Here is a 19,291-nt window from a genome sequence, read left to right as displayed (position 1 = left end):
GATTATTAATATTGAAGTTCTGTGATTGGGGCTTTAATGAAGTTAAAGTTAGTTAGAAAAGTTAGTTAGAAATATTAGAAATCTTAATGGAGAAACTTCGTATTCGGGGTCAGGCACGAGAATGACAGTTTTGGGAGAACTAGGATTTTGTTTACAGAATTTTCTCTTAAAATTCCATCCTTTGCTCTTTACCTCTTATGTACGTGCAACAATACCTGGTCATAATTTTCAAAGTATAAAACAAAAAAAAAAAGGAAGATATCAATGCAAGCTTTTAAAAAAGCTATTACTGTTTTCTTTTATCTGCACCTTTAGGACTTCACTGATTCTCTCTGAATGCAGGGTGAAAGTTGTGAGCGTTCAGGTATAGAGGTTTTTTTTGTATGTCAGTCAGGAGATGCTCTGCGCAAATTATCTAGTGATCTTCTGAGATACTTCAGCAAATGTCTGCAAATAAAAGCAGAGGAGGAACTCTGTTAGCAGGCAGGAAACCACTAGTTTTCTCTCTGTTACCATGTCCTTGACTGGACTGTAAAGGTAATTTGCCTATTTATCCCGAAGTGATAAGTAGGTAACTTTTTTGCTTGATTAGGATTTTTGACTGTGAGATGAGATGTTGAGAATGGGGAGAGAGGCTTAGAGAGATAGTGGAGATAGATGTATATGTGTGTGTATATATAAATATATATATATATTTAATAGATTATGGTAAGTTTTGAGAAGACTGCTCCTAAGATGAGGCTGTGTACTAGCAGCCAATCTCTGGAAATTTAAGGAATTGTAGAATGCACAGATTTATAAATTTAAAAAAAGACAATAAAAAGCATGCATACTTATAGAGTTTCTGGCTAAATCCACAAACTGATGTATGTAAGGGCATCCAGTTCCTTAGACCACTGGTTCTTTGGTTTCTTCCCTCCTTTTCTCCACTCCACTGCAAAGAGCTTCAGAATGGTTTTGATTTTTGTTAGGATTCTTCATTGTATTTCTTGTGATTATTTCACATGCATTGGTATTTCCTAAAGTTTTGTAACCCAACAGAAATTATGTTAAATGTGAAGAAACAGTTTCTGAGCATGACTAGCTAGGAAGGAATTTAATGCCATCCTTGAGAACATAGTTTTGCCTTCCATGTTAACCTTTTGTTTAAGGATGACCCACATTTTCAGGAGATACTCTGTGCACCGGGTGGAATCTGTTTCTCTACCTTGTTTTTAAGGACAGCACTGTTTTTACTCTCCATTTCTACTATGAAACAGTATTCCCTTATTACGCATAGAATGTCTGGAAGTGCTGAAGCAAAACCTCGAGGTGGTGTACATCATTTTACTGCTGAACACTTAAATTTATAACCGGGATTAGTGAAAATTCTATCCTGTGTGGATTTTCTGGAATGAATTGTACAGTAACAGATCTGCTCCTCTGCTGTCGAGGTGTGCTCTGGGTGGGCGATGTCAGTGACAATAAAGTGCTGCTTTCTTACTTCATTAGTTTGTTGGAACCTTCTCCCATGCTGAGGGGATTTTGGGGGGAGAGAGTTCTAATTTGGGGGGCTGTTTTTTTAGGGTTTGGCTTTTGCATGATGACCTTGAATTTTCCTTGCTACTATTACGGACTGGTTTTGAGGGTAATGAATTGAAGTGCTTCTGTTATCATGCTGATGCCTCTCTTTGTTTTGGTTTATCTGAATTCCATCAGATTATGCTACAATTGTCTGCCCTTGATCTGTGTGATAATGTAGTGTTAACAAGAGACATAGCTTAATTGCACTTGAAATGTATTTAGAGAATATGTGCTTTTATTTTTAAACTTTGCCTCCCTGAACTAAGAACACTGTCCACTCTTTCATCTTAAACCATCCACTATGATCTAAAATTAAAATTTAAAGTCATTCTTCAACTATTTGCGTAAAGATTAAAGTTTAATCAAATTTGCTTATAGGAATTCAGTGACGTTTTCTAACTGTGTGACTTCACTTGAACTTGAAAATCATCACCAAGATGCTTAGCTGCATTTTGGGAACTGGCTTTACTGGGATTCCTGAGTAGTATGTCATTTCATCTGTGGGAAGTAGTCTGTCCAGGGTTGGATTACTGAAGCAGTTGCGCTAAGTAGTTGTCAGTGAGTAGTGTGATAATCCACTCCTGTGTCTGGATCCTGGCTTTTTTGTTCCTAAAACACAATTAAAACAAAAAATCAGATCAGTCTCCCTCCAGCAGCCGTGGTGCACCTTGAAGACCGTTGTGTCTCAGCCAAAGCCCAGCCACCCGGAGCAGTTCCTCATTGAGTTCACTTCATGGGCAGCTTGAAGTTACTGTAATACAAAACGTGCTGCACTTCCTGTTCCTCCTTGAACGGTTTGTGGGTTCCGTCATCCTTGAAGTGTTTTAGGCCCCTAATTTTAAATCTATGGGGAAGACAAAGCTGTGTGTTTGACTGTAGTCTTCTTTCTCCTCGTTATGGTGACTTGCTTGGCAGCTGCTCTTGGAGTCTGTGGGGAGAGACTCACTGGACTGATTTATACCCAGTTCCATATATTGAATGTGCTGTGCCAATTCCAGAAACTCTACCACCCCACCATTACCTGCTGTGCGGGAAGGAGACACCTTGGAGATGACACTAAAGATGTGCAGTAATGGCAGCTGAGGAGGCTGCACGCGAAGAGGGCTGCTGGGGTGCCTGCAGTCCATCAGTTCTTCGTGCCCCGGAGTGTTGTCTGTAACTTTGTTCAGGAACACAAAACTGGCTTTGCGTTTCTGTGCTGCAGACTAAGAAATGCAGGCATTTCGCAAGGTCGGAGCACGCATATGATCCTGGGCATTAGTTGATGGGGTCCGGTTTTATTTTTTTGGGTGTTGCATTCATAGAGCCTTTTTAGGCTACCGTAGATCATGGAGTGTCTTTTCCATTTGACCTTGCAAAAGCTGCACTAATATCTGCTATTTTGCCTGACTTTATTTAATCTGGTTCCTTTAACTTGTTTCTTTTTTTTTCTCCCTGAGACAGAGCAGGTGCTTGTTGCTCCTGCCCTTACAGAGAGGGATTTTTTCTCTATTCAGTAGTTATGTATACTTTTAAGGTTCTCCTCGGCTTTCATTCTTCTCTTACTGAGATGGTGGACCTAATTTAATGTCCAATGTGAATAGCATCTTCTTGCTCCTGAACATCTGTTCTTTCCGTATGGGAGAGTATTAGTCTGGCAGACACTTGAGATAACTTGTGGCTAACATAACTGAAAATTACTGGGCCTTTACAGCTTCTTTAGAATGAAAAAACTGGATATAAAGATGTACTGCGGCTGTGGCATCCTGGCAGGGATCTGCTTTTTTGCCTTCGTGCTCTATTCCTGCCCTTTAATTAAATCTGTTAAAGTGTATTTCACATAACCCACTGAATTGATTTCGATAAAACATTAAATATTTTGATAATTGTACTTGCAGGGGTTTATCTGTATTTTTGTAATAAAACAGCAGCTAGCAGAGCTGCAAAAATTGGGAAGTCTCTGAAGCATGATCTTGGCTGGTGGAAGATTTCATTGAGTTGCTAAATAGCAACTATGTACAGCACTAACAGAGTATTTAATTCGGTTGTACGAAAGAGATACGTTTGCTGCAGTGCTTTTTACTGTACAGGGCTCTATTCTTTATTTACTAAAACTTTCTGGACTGGGAGAAGCTCTTCATGAAGCCTCGGATATTAAACATTGATGCTTGCTTTAATTACTTTAATTAACAATGACTTAAGCTTTGTTTTGTTTTAATTGATTGTATCTTCCCTTTTGTGTGTAGGTATGGGATTTCACTTGTATTACTTGATTGGCTTCAGGAGTGTGAAGATTAAATTAAATTTAAAAAAAAAAAACAAATCCAACACTTCTCAAAGCTGCTGCCGTTATTTTTCCTGTTCTTAAATAGGTGACTTGTTGGGTAGTATTAAATATGCCTTAAAATATAAATTCTGCTCAGCGCATCTGTAACAGGACCTAGATATGACCTCATTAAAATTAATAATCTGTTCAGAAATATTTCTGTAGATTTTGTAGGAGGGATTTGTCTTGCAGAAAAAAATGTGGTTTAAATTCTCTCCAGACCTCAAAATATGAAGTAGTGGTCTTAAGAGATTGAAAACTTAGTGTCTGTTGTTTTCTAACTGATTGATCTTTGGTTCTGTCTCAAATGCTGGAATTCTTTGTAAATGTTCCAAGGGAACACGTATTTAGCATTTTTTTTTTTGATATTTGATAGAAGGGATTTTTGATTACTTCATTAATGAATATTTTGGGAGGAAATGCCTTCAAACAAGTGAAAAAATGATCAACTTAAAATAAGTCTATACTTAAGGATTTTTTTCTTTCCCCAGTGAGCACTTGTCCTGCTCTTTCACCTTCTTCTTACACGGAGACAGCAATGTTTGCACCAGTGTGGAGATCAGTCAGCATCAGCCCGTGTACCTGCTTAGTGAAGAACATCTCACTCTCGCCCAGCAGTCGAACAGCCCTTTTCAAGGTAGATTTTGCCAGTCAGTAGGGAGCATTAAAATGAATCAACCCTTTGAGCTGCTCTGACAACTCCTGCAAAGACTGAAAGTGGGAGCAGAGACTTTATCTGTTTTGTATTGGTGACGTGTTCCCCCTTACGTCCCCTGTCTTGACATAGTCAGAAGCCATTTGGTGTGTCTCAGCTCTGCAGGTGGATGATTTCCATATTTATCTCTTGGCACGTAGCCAAATAATTTGTCTTTGTAACACAATAAACTTAATTTCCAAGTGCTGTCCTATTGGCAACTTCAATATTTTGCTTTTTCAACAAGCTTTATAACCTCCACATATCTTCATCAACCCCTCTTTTAGAAATCCATTCTGACTCAACGTACTTAACCTATTCACTCCCCCTCCCCCTTCTTGTTTGGCTCTTCCTTGCCTGTAAATTCCTTTGGTTCCACCAGCAGATGCAGGCTATGCTCTCGAAGACAAAGGATTGATGGGGCCTGAGTCTGGTTAGTTGGCTGTTTGATCATTCCCTGTCGTAGACACACTTGTGTTGGCTCTTGAAATCGGTTCTCCTGCATGACCACACACTGCCCTCGTTTATTAATGCTCAGTGTCCAAACTTACTTTTTTTGAATGCAATTTAACAGCAGCTGTGCTTTCCTAATATGGACAAGACTAAACATGAAACAGATTATTTCCCTGTATATATATATATATACATATATTGTTGTTGCAACTGTACCAGGCAGAATAAAAGGATGAGGAAACACCTTAGCTATGTCAGAATTTGAAATAGTGTTTCGTTATCCTACCTGTATATTTGAGACTCCTTGCTAGCCAAGGTGAAAACTTGCTTGTTGCTCGTTTAAATGGATTAATTTGTAATTGTTATTGTGGTATGTTGATTCCTCAAGCACACGTACATTTAACAATGTGCACCTATTTCCAACAGCTTGTGCAGTACAGTAAAATGTGGTCAGGGTGCATTCTGACTTACTGATGGCAAGTTGTTTATTTGGTGTGGCTGAAATAACAGTCATGCTATTTCAGTGGGGAAGAGAACATCTAACCAAAACACGATCCCCAATGTATTTTTATTTATCTTTTTAGTTATTCTAAGTCCCTTTGGATTAAATGGCACACTCACAGGGCAATCATTCAAGCTTTCTGATTCATCGACAAAAAAGCTTATTGGTGAATGGAAACAATTCTATCCTGTCACATCTAACTTGAAAGAGGGATCTGAGGACAAACAAGAAGAAATGGATTGGGAGGATGATTCTTTAGCTGCTGTTGAAGTCCTTGTTGGTGAGTGCTCTGATTACCTTTTCATTTCTGAAATACACTGGCTGGTTAGGTCTGCAAAATTCTGAATGAGAAATGACCCCATTTTAATATTTTTGCAACTACTGTTGGTCTTTTGGTTTTCTGTTTAATGCTCAGGCTTATCTAAAATTAAGTTGCTGCTTAAAGTGGGTTTTGCAGACCTGTTAGTAGGAGGTGTTTTCCTTTGTGTCCTCAGAAGAAAGTTTGTTTCTAAAACAACTTAAAAAAAAAAGATAATAAAAAGCCTTGTTGACGTCTGAGATGCATCAGAAGTACATTGTACTGTTTCAGATACTCTGCAAATTCAAACGGAACAGACGTGCCTTTCCAGGGATGTCTTCAAAAATGCAGTGCTGGAGAACTTAACGTACTCGGGCACTGCATTTATCTGCTGCTGTTCCTAAAATCTAAGCCCCTGGGACGCAGTAGTTTATTCCTCTGCTGTGGGCTATTGACCTTTGATTTGCCAAGTAATGTAATCGTTTTTCTGTAATGAGTGTTACAAGCTTGTATTGCAGTGATGGCTGGAGACCCTCACGATGAATGGGAGGGGAATATTGTCAGTTTTACGTGATACCAAAAAGTATGTTCTCAGTTATTGTTATAAAACAAAAATATAGAAGGAACTAGTAGCACGTAGATGCCAGAGCTGTCGCTGCTTGTATGTACAAAGCCCTTTTTATTCATTCTTCCAAATCTTCTGTCTAAAGCAAATCATCATGTAGTGAGGAGAGGGGTAAAAGAGACTTTTTTGTCCAAGGATAATGCTTTAATAGGAAGAAAGGATCTGTAAACTTATGACTGACTGATAAAGTGATCCATATGTTGATGAAATTAAATGTAAGCTTTTGATAAACTGTGAAATCGATTTGTTCTTTTTTTCAGCTGGTGTGCGAATGGTATACCCAGCGTGCTTCGTTCTGGTTCCTCAGACAGACATCCCTGCTCCCAGTACTGTAGGGGCATCTCACTGTTCAACTACTTGCTTGGGTGTCCACCAAGTGCCTGCTTCCACAAGAGATCCTGCCATGTCTTCAGTAACTCTGACTCCACCGACATCCCCAGAGGAAGTTCAAACAGGTATAATAAAATTAGGTTCTGCATCTGAGAAATCATTTTGATGGTTCCTCCTTTAAATCTAGCAGTGTTTGGAAAGGGTTCAGATGTTCTCTGTACAACTGAGCTAACCAAAAATCACATTTTTTTTTTTAAGTAATAAGTCTGTTATAGTAAAACCAATTTTTATTGTTCAGATGTAGGCAAAAGTTGCTGAAATGGAGACTGCTTTTGTGCTTGATGGTTGTTATCCAGTACTTGAAATTTCTGTGGTCAAATTTTCAGGTTATTTTTTTCTCTATGTGTGTGTATGCATGTATGTATTGTGGCAAAGCTTTAAAAACCTGTTTGTACATCTTGGTCCTTAGTGAGCAAGATGATATTTTCAGCTTTTTTTCACAATCCAAGGAAGAATGTTTGTAGTTCAGTTTTTCCGTAAGGCTGTGCGCCCTCTGAACTGCATGTGAGTAGTGGTTATGGGAAACCACTTTAAATCAAAGCGGGTAAGGCTCACTGGTAGTTTCAGGTGGCTTTACATACAGTTCTTCTTACATAGGAGAGGTTTTGGTTGTTTTGTTGTTTTTTTTTTTTCCCCCCAAGGTCATCTTTTACCCATTTTTTTTCAATAATACTGTTAAATTTGCTAACAGGTAGCTTTGCTCAAGTTATTTTCTTTTTCAGGTCTATATTGTCTTGGTAGATAATGCCAGCCCAGTTAAAACATAAACATATATGGTGTGCTTTTTTTTTTCGTATGAGAGGGAACTAGGTTATAATCACCTGCTATTACGCTACATTTTGTATTTGTTTCTGTTTCCTAACATCGAATTAAGAAGATACTTTTCTTACTAAGATGTCATTGTGATGGTTGAATTGGAATAATAGTGGCTGTGAGTATGTCACTTCACTGCCTAAAACTATTTCCTCCGGTGCTGCTTTTCAGTTGATGCTCAATCTGCCCAGAAATGGGTGAAGTTTTCTTCAGTTTCTGATGGATTTATCTCTGACAGTACTAGTCATCATGGTGGCAAAATACCTAGAAAGCTGGCCAATCAAGTGGTGGACAGAGTTTGGCAAGAATGCAATATGAACAGAGCACAGAACAAGTATGTACTCATTTTGTGAAGCTAAAAATACCCACGGTATCTTGTGTGTGTTCCTTGCAGAACGTAGGTCTGTTGAAGACGCCGATTGCTAGTAGAAAGTGCTTTGCTCTTAGTAATAAAACATATAAAAAAACTAATTTGTTTCTAACTCATAGTTTTAGTTCTCAGTTTAATATGATAGTAAAAAGCTATTTATAATTTCTTTGCTGAATCCTGTGTCACAAAACTGCTCTCGAGGTTTGACAGAAGAAAAGGGGAGAACATATGTTGATCCCAAATAACTCTCCTGATATTGAATCATAGGAGGAAGTATTCTGCTACATCAAATGGCTTGTGTGATGAAGAGACAGCTGACAAGGTAGCATCCTGGGATTTTGTTGAAGCCACGCAAAGGACAAATTGCAATTGTTCAAGGTACAGCACTTGGCAAACCCGCAGTCCAACAATGTGCTCTGAGATTGAAGTGCTCAGGAGAGGGCTTGGATGACTCCTTTAGGAGTAATTAAGCAATAGCTCTTGTAGGAAGGCTGTAGCAAAATTTGTATCTCGTATCCTAAATGTCATTGTAGGTCTTGAAACTCTGCCCAGTAGGATAATGCAGAGTTTTTATTCATGTGAATCATCTGGGTGGACCTACTGGTAGGTCAGTTATGATTCCTGTGTCCTGGGCTGGAATTCCTTGGGCCTGTATCTGGGTAGAAATGATCTCATGGGCATCTTTCTCAGGCTGCAATGGAAAGGGAATGCTTATTTAGCTAGGAATTAAGAACCTTTTCTGTTGGGCTGTGGCCTTAGCCTTGAAGGAATAAAGCTGTTCATTAACAGCAAGATGATTGTAGCATTGTGTCTTGAAGAATATGAAAAAATAAAACCCAAACCTGCTTTACTTTTTGGAAAATACAGCATTCCATGGGTGGTTGTATATAAAACTGCTTTTCTGTGAGTTGATTGCCAGTATACACTTCTATATTAGCTGGGAAAAAAAAGAATCAAAACACATGGGGGAAGTGTGGATTTAACTTGGAGGTTTTGTTATGAGTTCTGCTTTGAAACTGTGCAATGGCACAGATTGTTAATACTATTGTTTAAAATAAATGAAAACATTAATTTTGGTGAGTTCTCTATTTCTGTACTTATGGCAGAAAACTAATCTTTAGGTGACTGAAGACTTGCAAAGGTTTAAAAACTTTCTCTGATTTAAATGTTACACCGATTACCTTGCAATGAATATTGATATCTAAAAAATTTATATCTGGAGCGTATTGCATTTTGAAAGAAATGTGTTTTTCCTTCTTTATTGAAATGTTTGGCTTAAGTTCTGTGGAAATACTTGTGTCCTGTGAAGAGATGAGAGATGTAGGAGGACTAAATATTCTGTTAAAGAACACCCAAGCACTAAGAATGTTCATGTGGTTACATAGCTTAATCATAGACTTTTGATTCTAGACTTCAGTATTTCATATTTCATTCTGTCAGATGATATAGAAAGTTGACGTTTCCAACGTCAAGATGACATGTTTAACATCAAGTGCATTTATACCGGAAAAAAACTAACTAATTAATAATGCAGTTGAGACATTGAGTTTTTCTTTTTTCCACACTTGTTAAATTTGTAGGTTAATAGCTACAAAAGCTGTTTTGAAGCTTTTGAAGCACTGAGTTTGTCTTCTAGATTCTTGGTGTTAATTTTCCACTCTTTAGCCCACAGAGGCTTGAGCAGCACTATTGGTTAGTATCAACGCTTGAATTCAAGAAGTCATTCACTAATTCACGTGTTGTTCTACTGATTCATTAATATTGGTAGAAGTTGAGAGTGATGTGTTCATATGACTGTCTGTTAAAAGCAGTCGTAAAATACTGTCTTCAGTTACGAGGATTATGTGTATGTGGCTCATAGGACAGCTCGTGCAGTTTTTCTAAGATGGTATTCTAAAATCTTGCCAGGCTGCTCGAGTCATTCAAAGTAAGTTATGGTCAGAAAGAGGCAGTTTCGCTTCAGAGCGGTATCGATTTCAGACTTTTATAATTGGCTGTTTAATGGCTTAGAAGCTGATTCTTTTCTAGTGAAAAAGAATGTGATGGACATATTTGAAAGATTAACATAAAGTATTTTCCCCTGTATTAATTCTACAGGCACAAAAATCTCAAACCAAGAAATTCGGGTCAGCAGGGGCAGGCACCACCTGTGGGCCAACAACAGCAAGCGGCTCCGAAGCACAAGACAAATGAGAAGCAAGACAAAGGGGATAAGCCACAGAAACGCCCTTTGACTCCTTTTCATCATCGTGTATCTATCAGTGATGACGTTGCCATGGAGGCAGATTCGGCGAGTCAGAGGCTTGTGATGACTGCACCAGACAGTCAAGTGAGGTTTTCAAATATCCAAACTAATGATGTAGCAAAGACTCCTCAGATGCATAATGCTGAAATGGCAAATTCACCTCAGCCACCGCCGCTTAGTCCTCACCCGTGTGACGTAGTTGATGAAGGGGTAGCTAAAGCTCCTTCTACTCCTCAGAGTCAACATTTCTACCAGATGCCAACACCAGACCCCTTGGTTCCCACAAAAACAATGGAAGACAGACTTGATGGTTTGTCTCAGCCTTTTCCAGCTCAATTTCCTGAAGTTATAGAGCCTACCATGTATGTTGGTACTGCAGTGAATTTGGAGGAAGATGAAGCTGATACTACTTGGAGGTATTATAAAGTTCCAAAGAAAAAGGATGTGGAATTCTTACCACCTCAGCTTCCAAATGATAAGTTAAGAGAGGATCCAGTAATACCTGCTGGACAGGAAAATGTAACATCGGTTACAGAGTAAGTAGTGCTTAACACTATAGTAATAATGGGAGAAAGTGAGGAAACTGAAAGGCTGAAGGCGGTAATTTCTTGTTATAAGCAGGCTTGTAGCTCAAACGTAATGTTCTCATCAGCCTGAGCAGTAATGCGGAGTGCGTGAGCGTAACTATCTGTGCTGTCCGTTTGCAAGAGGATAACGCTTGTGAAATGAGAGTATGCAGCACAGTCAGGTGTGTAGTAAGACTTTCCAGCCTTTTCTCATTAGAAATTTCATTTAGCAGATAGCAATGAAGTTTATTTTTGTACTGTAAAAATTAACCTGTAGCCTGTTTGGGACTGAAAGTCTTCTCCTCCTGTCCCCAGCAAACCAAAACCACCAAAACCAAATTCTCATTTTGATATTTACTTTCTTCGCTATATGAGCAAAGCGCTGATGGTCTCAGCTGAAGGCTTATTCTGTTGAAGATAAAGTTTCTTCTACCTCAGTTCTGTTCTTGTCTTTATGCAGAGGAACTGGCTTTTAAATGGCTGATGGGAATGATGAGGAAGCTAATCTGTTTTCGTGGAAGATGTTAACTGTATTGTAGGCTTCAACTGCTTTCTAGTATCAGAAACTTCTATTTGGAATAAGTAACGTGAAGTGATGTTCTTGCACATGGTGCATTCTCTTTGTGGTGGTGTTCAAAAGGCTTAAGGATCTGAGGTTATCCTTCAAAGAAGATGGGTGACCAGTGTGCCTCCTGTTACTGCTCTTGAACCTCAGATCATATGGAAAACCCTCGTTTGTTAAACAAAACTTGTGCAGCTTGAAGGAATAGAGAGATTAGATCCTAAAGCCTCAGCTTTTGAGCTACAGGAAATATATTTGAGAACATTTATTTGTTTATTCTCTTTAACGTAAACTACTGTTGTCTTGAAATAAAGTATGAGTAGTCTAGAACTATATAAAGAATGTTTTTGTTGAATAAATAGAAATTTCTGAAAGCTAGTGCTATCTAGCACCAGGTTTTAAAGCATTTGACTGTGCTGCTGTTTCAGTCAAGATAAAGGAATTGGTCGCTTTTTTTTGATACTGCCTCAGTTTTAATACATTACGGAGCTTAGACGCAGTGGAGGAAAAGAATAACACTACTGGTTTTAGTGCTAAACCTTGCTTTTGGGCTCTGTTTTCCTGCAGAATAAATAAACATGGATTTTCTTTACCAGTTAAAGCAAAATCAGACTCTCCAGAAAAGACCGTCACCACCAAAAAGACCCTAAGGCACAAAAATAACCCAATAGGAACAAAACCCCTGAAACAGAAGCACTTGGCCTTTGGGTTGTGTCTTCTTTGCTGTTTTACTGCGTAAGAAATTCTTCCTGTCATCCCTCTTGCAGCACTCCCTTGTGAGGGCACACTGCAGGAAAAGGATGGTCGAGGGATGCAGCAGGTGCTGACAGGGCTGTTAATAGCAGTCTAACCTTACCACGAGGGATCTGGATGCAGAGGTGACAGACTTTGGCTTAGGGTTGTGACGGCGAGATTAAAAAATACATCTCGGATGCACTCAGAGTTGCTGCTATCAACTCACGTGCTGTTGAGTGGTTTTGGTCCAAAATAGTTCTGGGGTTTTTTTTCTCCTGCTCAGGTGAAAGGAGGCTCTTAATGTGATTGGTATCAAATTATTGAATCTTTTGGTGGGTTTTTTTTAGGAGTTAGCGTACTTAATTTTTGGTAGAAGACTTGAAGCAGCTAATCACAAGGCAAAATTTGATGTTGATTTTCTGTTTCGTTGCTGGCACTGGAAAGCCACTGGTGGGTCACATTGACTTTGCTGCATAGGAAAGCTGTGAGAAAACAAAGGTGCTGTAGCTGTTGATCCATTCTTGTGCACGTTTTCTTGCCATATCTTTTGTTCACTGTTTAGGAGTTTACGTTAGTGAGTGCATGTCTTGACTCTTTCAAGATGTGCGTTTGTAGGATTTTTAGCACTTCGCCTTGAATTCATTTCAGCCGACCAGAGAGAGAAGGACAGGCTCTACTTCAAAATTTTCTTTCTTCTGTTCAAGACATGATCTTTCATTGTATGGCTTCTGGTTTGATTTAACAACTTACTGAACGTATTTTTTCTTCCCCAGAGTGTCTGGTAACTTCCTTTTTCGTGGTCAAAAATACTGGAAACTGCTGCTTGCTTTCACTATATGTATTTTTCCTGGTGTTTAGTTCCTTTTTCCTAGAAAATCATTCCCATTGCTGTCCTCCAATGGTAAATTTTGCAGAGTTTAGAAAAGAGTAGATCCTGAACTCCATCGAGTGCTATTCCAACCGTAAATGCCGCTGGTGCTTGACACCAAGCCAGCCCCATGGCACTGTTGTCTGGGGGCAGTTGCGCTGCCGTGTTGATGTCTGACACAAGGTTTTATTGAGCCTGAACGACCAGCGTGGATGGATTTGACGATGTTGTTGACTGTGAGGTGTTTCTTTGGAAGGTGTATTTCTAGGAAGTCTTTTGTCAGGGTAGAACTGTTTCTGTGTCCTTTCCCATACCCTGTAGTTGACAGGGATGCGCAGAGCAGCGAGGAGGATTCTCAGGATTCGCCATGCCTTTCCTTTTTTCTTTTTTGCAAAATTTCAAGGTTGAACTCTGAGTTGTTCTGTCTCATGCTTTTCTTTCTTTTTGGTGTCTCAGTGGAGAAACGTAAGCCTATCATATTTTTAACTCCAGATTAGTGTCTGCATCTTGGCTGTCAAACCCAAGCCCTGTTAGTTGCGGAGACACATTAGTTTCCTGTGGGATAGCATTTCCTTTTGGATAGAGGCTTGAGAAGGGAAAATAGACATGTTGGAACCTGTGTTTGGACTTGAAGTGTCCCTCTGTAATCCTTGAAATGTCCCTTTTTCATTTCATGAGTGAGACTTCTGTAAATCCTTCTCCCTGATCATTCTGATTGTTCTGTTCCTGTTTATGAGGAAGGAGGTCTTGAGGCAAGAAAAGATTGGGTACCTACGGTAGTCTGACACTCACTTGCTTTGTTCAAAGGAAAGCTTTTTGTGTACCAGAATACATAAAATTTCTTTCAATGCAGAAGGTGGAGGGGCATATGTATAGCTGATAATCGTAATATCGGTTTCTACTTGCCAATGATCTGTCTGCTGATGCAGTGTTATATCTGTGAAGCTAATAATCCTTAATTTCTGCATACTTAACGTCTCCATTTTTGGCCCCAAACATTAAGAAAAGAAAAATGCTGACAAAAGCAAATGTGTTTTTATTCTTCTCATTAGTAAATTAGGCACTGTTGTGTCGAAAGCTTCATTTGTATTGATATGTGTGATATAAATGACTATAACCATAGTGGCACTTTGGTGCTTTAGTAGTGGTTATTGCTTGGGCATCTGGGTGGGCAGTCTCCGTGTACAACAGTCCTGGTCCGTTTGTTGTGTAGACACAGCTCGGTATTGGGAGGGTTGGGATACTTGTTGCATTTAAATTAACTGAATGGTTGGGACTTGGATTCTTAAAATCCGGAAAATTCAGGTTTAATCACTTCTTTCTGTTCATTTGTTTCAACATAGATGGGAAAAGGCAATGAGTAATTTTTTAATCTGGTGAGTTTCTTTTGGTGGATATAGATAGTTCAATACATTTGTACTTTATAATAAATGACAGCTATGACCTGGGATAAATTACTAATCTTTATCTGAATTGACAGTGCTTGAGGAGAGATGGCTGGAATGAATCACTGCTGCTGTGTCTGACGTGTGTAAGGAGGTTATACTAAATGACTAATGATTTGATTTTCTCCCAAGTTTTCTGAAGCTGTGTTGGCAAGGAAGAAGGTGGGAAGGGAAGATGAAGTTGTTCTTGTAAAGGCTGTGTGATAGCAAAAATATTTCCATATAATAAATTATAAATAATATTTTGTAATTTTTATTTTTATTCTGTTCAGATTAATGGTGCAATGTAGGAAACCTTTAAAGGTTTCAGATGAACTGGTGCAACAATATCAGAGTAAAAACCAATACCTAGCAGCAGTAGCGACGGAAGCTGACCAGGAACCTGAAATCGATCCTTATGCCTTTGTTGATGGCGATGTGGAATTCTTGTTTCCTGACAGTAAAAAAGATAGACAGAACATTGAGAGGGAAGTCGGGAAGAAACACAAGGTGAGTAAAGCAGCGAGGATACAAATCAGTGATGACATTGAAACAAATTGCTTTAGTCATCAAATATAATTTAAATTCTTCTCTGTGTATTTAGAAGTACATTAAAAAAAGAATTTTATTGTAGCAGAAATGATCAATAAAATGATGCGGCAAGCCTCCCACTACACCCAAAATTGTTTTGGCACGCTGGTGGTGCTGTTGCATTAGGGTTCATGGCTTATACTGATCAGAATAAAAACCAATCTGGCTCAGTAGCCTTTCTGTAGAAATGGGTCATAGCGGGTGCTTGAAGAAGAGAGGAAGAACAAGACAAGTGCTCTGTTCCTGTGTAGAAAGGTCTGGAGGGGTGGTGAGGTGAACTCGGACTCCTTGCCTGGACAGTGAACTGAAATGTTTTGTTTTTTCCCCTCTGCTTTAGCCAGTACCAACTATAAGAGGCTTCTACTTTAAACAAAAGTGCACCCTCCAAAAAAAGAGAAAATATAACCACTTTGGGAGCTTGTACATGAAAGCAATTTGTTAGGACTAGTTGTGTGTGTATCTATTCCTGCTATTGAGAGTTTTATTCAATAACTGATATAGTTAATGCATGGCATTTGTTATCTGGTGTTTTTCAGTAAGATTATGTAGCAAGCATCCACAGCTTGCTTTTCAAATTTATCCCCATCACCAAACCCAAGATTTACATTCTTATCTGTACTCATCATCTTCGTTGCTAGCGTGTTGCCAGTATTCCAAGCTTCCTTCTCCCTGAGCAAGTACCATCAGTCAGCCCCCCAGCCTACACCATGCTGAGCTAGAACGCTAATGAGAACCTGATACTTCTGCTATGTGCAAGAATTCCCACAGGGAGTTAAAATGTCCACTCCCTCACCAATTAACTAGAGCAAACTTTTCTATCTTTTCTATTTTAATAGGCTGAGGATGGCACATCTAGTGTTACAGTTTTATCCCATGAAGGAGAGGATGCTATGTCTCTGTTTAGTCCTTCTGTCAAACAAGGTAGGTAAAGAGGTGCATTTGTTTTCTCCTCCTCTCTTAAATGTGCTATGTTAATGATCTCTTGAATAGTCAATAGATTCTAAAAGGCTACCAAGTCCTTACTGTATGGTTTGTATTCCCCTATCCCTTCAGGACTAGGAATCTGCTTGGAATGCATTTTCTTTGTTTCACCTTGGAAATAAATGTTAGAAAATCCAAATGTTACAAAATTGAAGGGACCTCACTTACATGTAAGGTCGTTGGATGGAACTGAGAACGTACTTCTATAATTTTTTTTTCCTTCCCCACCCCCTACTCTGGAAATAGTTCTTAAGATGTCTTAATTTTTTTAAATAAATATATTACCAATGTTTTTATAATGTTTGCTTTTCTTTCTAGATGCCCAGCGTATTGCTGCTCATGCTCGCACTGCATCAACTAGCCTGTTCCATGAAACAGACTTGGTAGTCTCTTATACTGACCTTGACAATCTCTTCAATTCTGATGAAGATGAATTAACAGTAAGTGATGTGCAAAAGCAATGGCAGATGCTAAACAAAGAACTGCAGGGAACAAATGTGTCTTTTTGTGGGTTTAGGTTGGGTGGGTTGGTTTGTTTTTTTTCCATTTGTAGGAGAGGTTGCAAAACATGCATTTAAACAAGTGCCGTGGCTCCTCTATAGCAGACGTACCGTTCTGGTTGACTCATGCGATCGTATTTCTGATACAAACAAGCTTTTGATCTTATATCCTTAGTATCCAGACAGTATATGCTTCTGGAATGTAATTTCACAGATCTGACAGTGGTAGTAGTGCTCTTTTCCTGTGGTGTAGGTTCTGTGGAACTCATCAATAAAGGTAATACTGAAACAAACCAAAAACTTCTGAAACAGAAAGAGGCATTTGATCACGAGCATATTCTGCCAAATAAGCTGCTTCATTGCAGCAGCTATTATCTTGGAACAGTTTCTCTTGCAGTCTCTGATGGCTCTGAATCCATTATCTTTCTGGTTTCTATTTCAATACTGTTTGTAATCAGTTGTCTTTTCTGAACTGTACTTTGCTCCATGCTTAATCCTAAATCCCCTTACCCAGACAAAATGCCCATCAACTTTAATGGGAGCTGTAGCTGAGTAAGGGCTGAAGGTTCTTAATAGCCATCAAGGGTCATCATTACATAAAGCAAGTGTATTTGCTCTTAAACATGAAGACTCTTATTTTCTATAGACTTTAGTACCGTCTAAACATCGTAAAATATCTTTTGTGCTTTTAATTTCAACAGCTTTCCTTTCCTGTACCTCTTGTTTGTGTTTCTCTGTCTTTTCTACTCCTGTCCATATGGTAACATCAGTGATGTCAGCATGGCTTTGGGATTGTGTATGTTTTTTCTGATAGATTGTGGACGGTCCTATTTAGCTTTTTTTAATATGTTTGCTAACAGGCTGAGAGTTATAAAATAACTGGTCTTTCATTTTAATAGCACCATGATTTGATGGGAGAGCATTCTCTGAAGTATTAAGGGAGATGAAGCGTAACCCCATCTACTACCATTGTGCCTCTGATTTACTTTAATATTTCTAAATATTACACAAAGTCTCAGCATTGTGTGTGTCTGCTGCACATGAAACTTCCTGTTAGCGGGAAGGATGAACGCGTGTTCATGTCTGAAGTGATTTTATTACAATACTTTTCTTTCTTAGCCTGGATCTAAAAGAACAGTGAATGGCGCTGATGACAAATCCAACTGCAAAGAGGCAAAAGCAGGAAATCTAGATCCACTGTCATGCATAAGTAAGCTTTATTTGTTTTTTTTAAGTAAAATGCTAGCTCTAAACATTAGATTGCTAATACGTGTGGGAATTTGGAAACTTACGCTTCATTTGTCCTACTGAAATTTTAAGACAGAGGAATACTTCAAAATGTATTTGTGTGCTAAAGCCTGCTTCTGATCTGAAATTAGGCACTGCAGATCTCCATAAAATGTATCCAACTCCACCTTCATTGGAACAACATATTATGGGATTTTCTCCAATGAACATGAATAATAAGGAATATGGCAGTATGGACACTACACTTGGAGGAACGGTACTTGAAGGGAATAGCTCTAGCGTGGGAGCTCAGTTCAGAATTGAAGTAGATGAGGGTTTCTGCAGCCCCAAACCTGCTGAAATAAAGGTAGGTAGTGCCGATAGTCCTGATAAATGTTTCTAATAATTATTGTTCAGTTCATTACTTAATCCTGAATGGGAACCGTGGGAAATCAAGTACTATTTGTAACTTCTGTCCTGCATTCTACTAGGGTAGATAAGGCACATCATAGTAAGTAGTATGTAGTGGTTTACTACTTATGCTTCAAGAACGAATAGAACATAATTAGCCATTAGTAAGCTGAGGGAATGCATTTCAGTAATTGTAGTTCATTGTTTTGTGTTGGCATATTGCTTTTTGGAGGACCATAGGTGTGGATGATGTGTGTATAAATCTCATTCTCTTTTGCAGCTATATTGTGATTAAATATTAAAGAACCACTGCTTGAACGTAATCACATTTTTTTTGAGAAGATTTTGAATTGCTGAAGCGATTTAATTTACATGCTGATGCTTTGCCATGTTTAACTTCTAGGATTATTCTTATGTTTATAAACCTGAGAATTGTCAAGCTCTAGTGGGCTGTTCCATGTTTGCACCACTGAAGACACTTCCCAGCCAGTGTCTTCCTCCCATCAAACTGCCAGAAGAATGCATTTATCGCCAGAGTTGGACTGTAGGAAAGTTGGATTTACTTCCTCCAGGACCTGCCATGCCATTCATCAAAGATGGGTATGACCTGTGATGCAAATGTTTAAGCTCCGTTAGACGGTCAGTTATCCACACTGTGGGAAGTACCACTACGTGTCTTTTTTGTTGACCCGCAGTGGGGCACATTTGTAAAGACACACTGTGTTTCTACAGCTGACAAGAGCCTTTAGAAATTCCTTATGCTTAAACCTTACTGTAAAACACTGTCTTCTCAAATAGCTTCTTAACTGTGCATACATTTTATTCATTCTCATTTAAAGGTTTCTTGGGGAAGCTTAATGGTGCAAGTCCAGTTTTAATAAGTAATGAAGACAGTAACAATCAAGATAAATGTAAACTTGGGACTTGTTTTTGTGGTGGTGTTGTAGGTACTATAAGGGTTTAGTGGGTGGTGCTTCTATTTCTTAAATTATTTTCTTACATAGCAGTAATCTCTGCTATTCTGGGACTAGGAAAACACTTCCTTTGATTGGAAGCCATGCCCAGTGTGCCATTGCCTGGTAACAGCAGTATTGCGGTAGGCATGTCTGTAATCTGCATTTGGGTAGTGAAGGTCTTGCTGGCAGTTCTTGTTGAAAAACATATTTAT

The 19,291-nt window shown here is 38.8% G+C and overlaps 1 protein-coding gene across 1 annotated transcript in view; it reads left to right on the top strand.

The window, feature by feature from the left end:
- The window catches only part of MED13 (mediator complex subunit 13), a 53,885-nt gene that overhangs the window by 21,910 nt on the left and 12,684 nt on the right, over positions 1–19,291 (top strand). The window contains exons 4-15 of the mRNA XM_009567371.2: positions 4,360–4,505; positions 5,600–5,797; positions 6,701–6,895; positions 7,815–7,977; positions 8,281–8,391; positions 10,111–10,794; positions 14,707–14,923; positions 15,841–15,925; positions 16,304–16,425; positions 17,605–17,695; positions 17,865–18,079; positions 18,527–18,723. Coding sequence (XP_009565666.2) covers positions 4,360–4,505; positions 5,600–5,797; positions 6,701–6,895; positions 7,815–7,977; positions 8,281–8,391; positions 10,111–10,794; positions 14,707–14,923; positions 15,841–15,925; positions 16,304–16,425; positions 17,605–17,695; positions 17,865–18,079; positions 18,527–18,723 — 2,424 coding nt within the window. The remainder of the gene's footprint in view (positions 1–4,359; positions 4,506–5,599; positions 5,798–6,700; positions 6,896–7,814; positions 7,978–8,280; positions 8,392–10,110; positions 10,795–14,706; positions 14,924–15,840; positions 15,926–16,303; positions 16,426–17,604; positions 17,696–17,864; positions 18,080–18,526; positions 18,724–19,291) is intronic.

Source organism: Cuculus canorus, chromosome 20 (genome assembly GCF_017976375.1).
Source record: "Cuculus canorus isolate bCucCan1 chromosome 20, bCucCan1.pri, whole genome shotgun sequence".
NCBI classification, from domain to species: Eukaryota; Metazoa; Chordata; class Aves; order Cuculiformes; family Cuculidae; genus Cuculus; species Cuculus canorus.
This window is presented reverse-complemented; position numbering and strand designations above follow the sequence as displayed.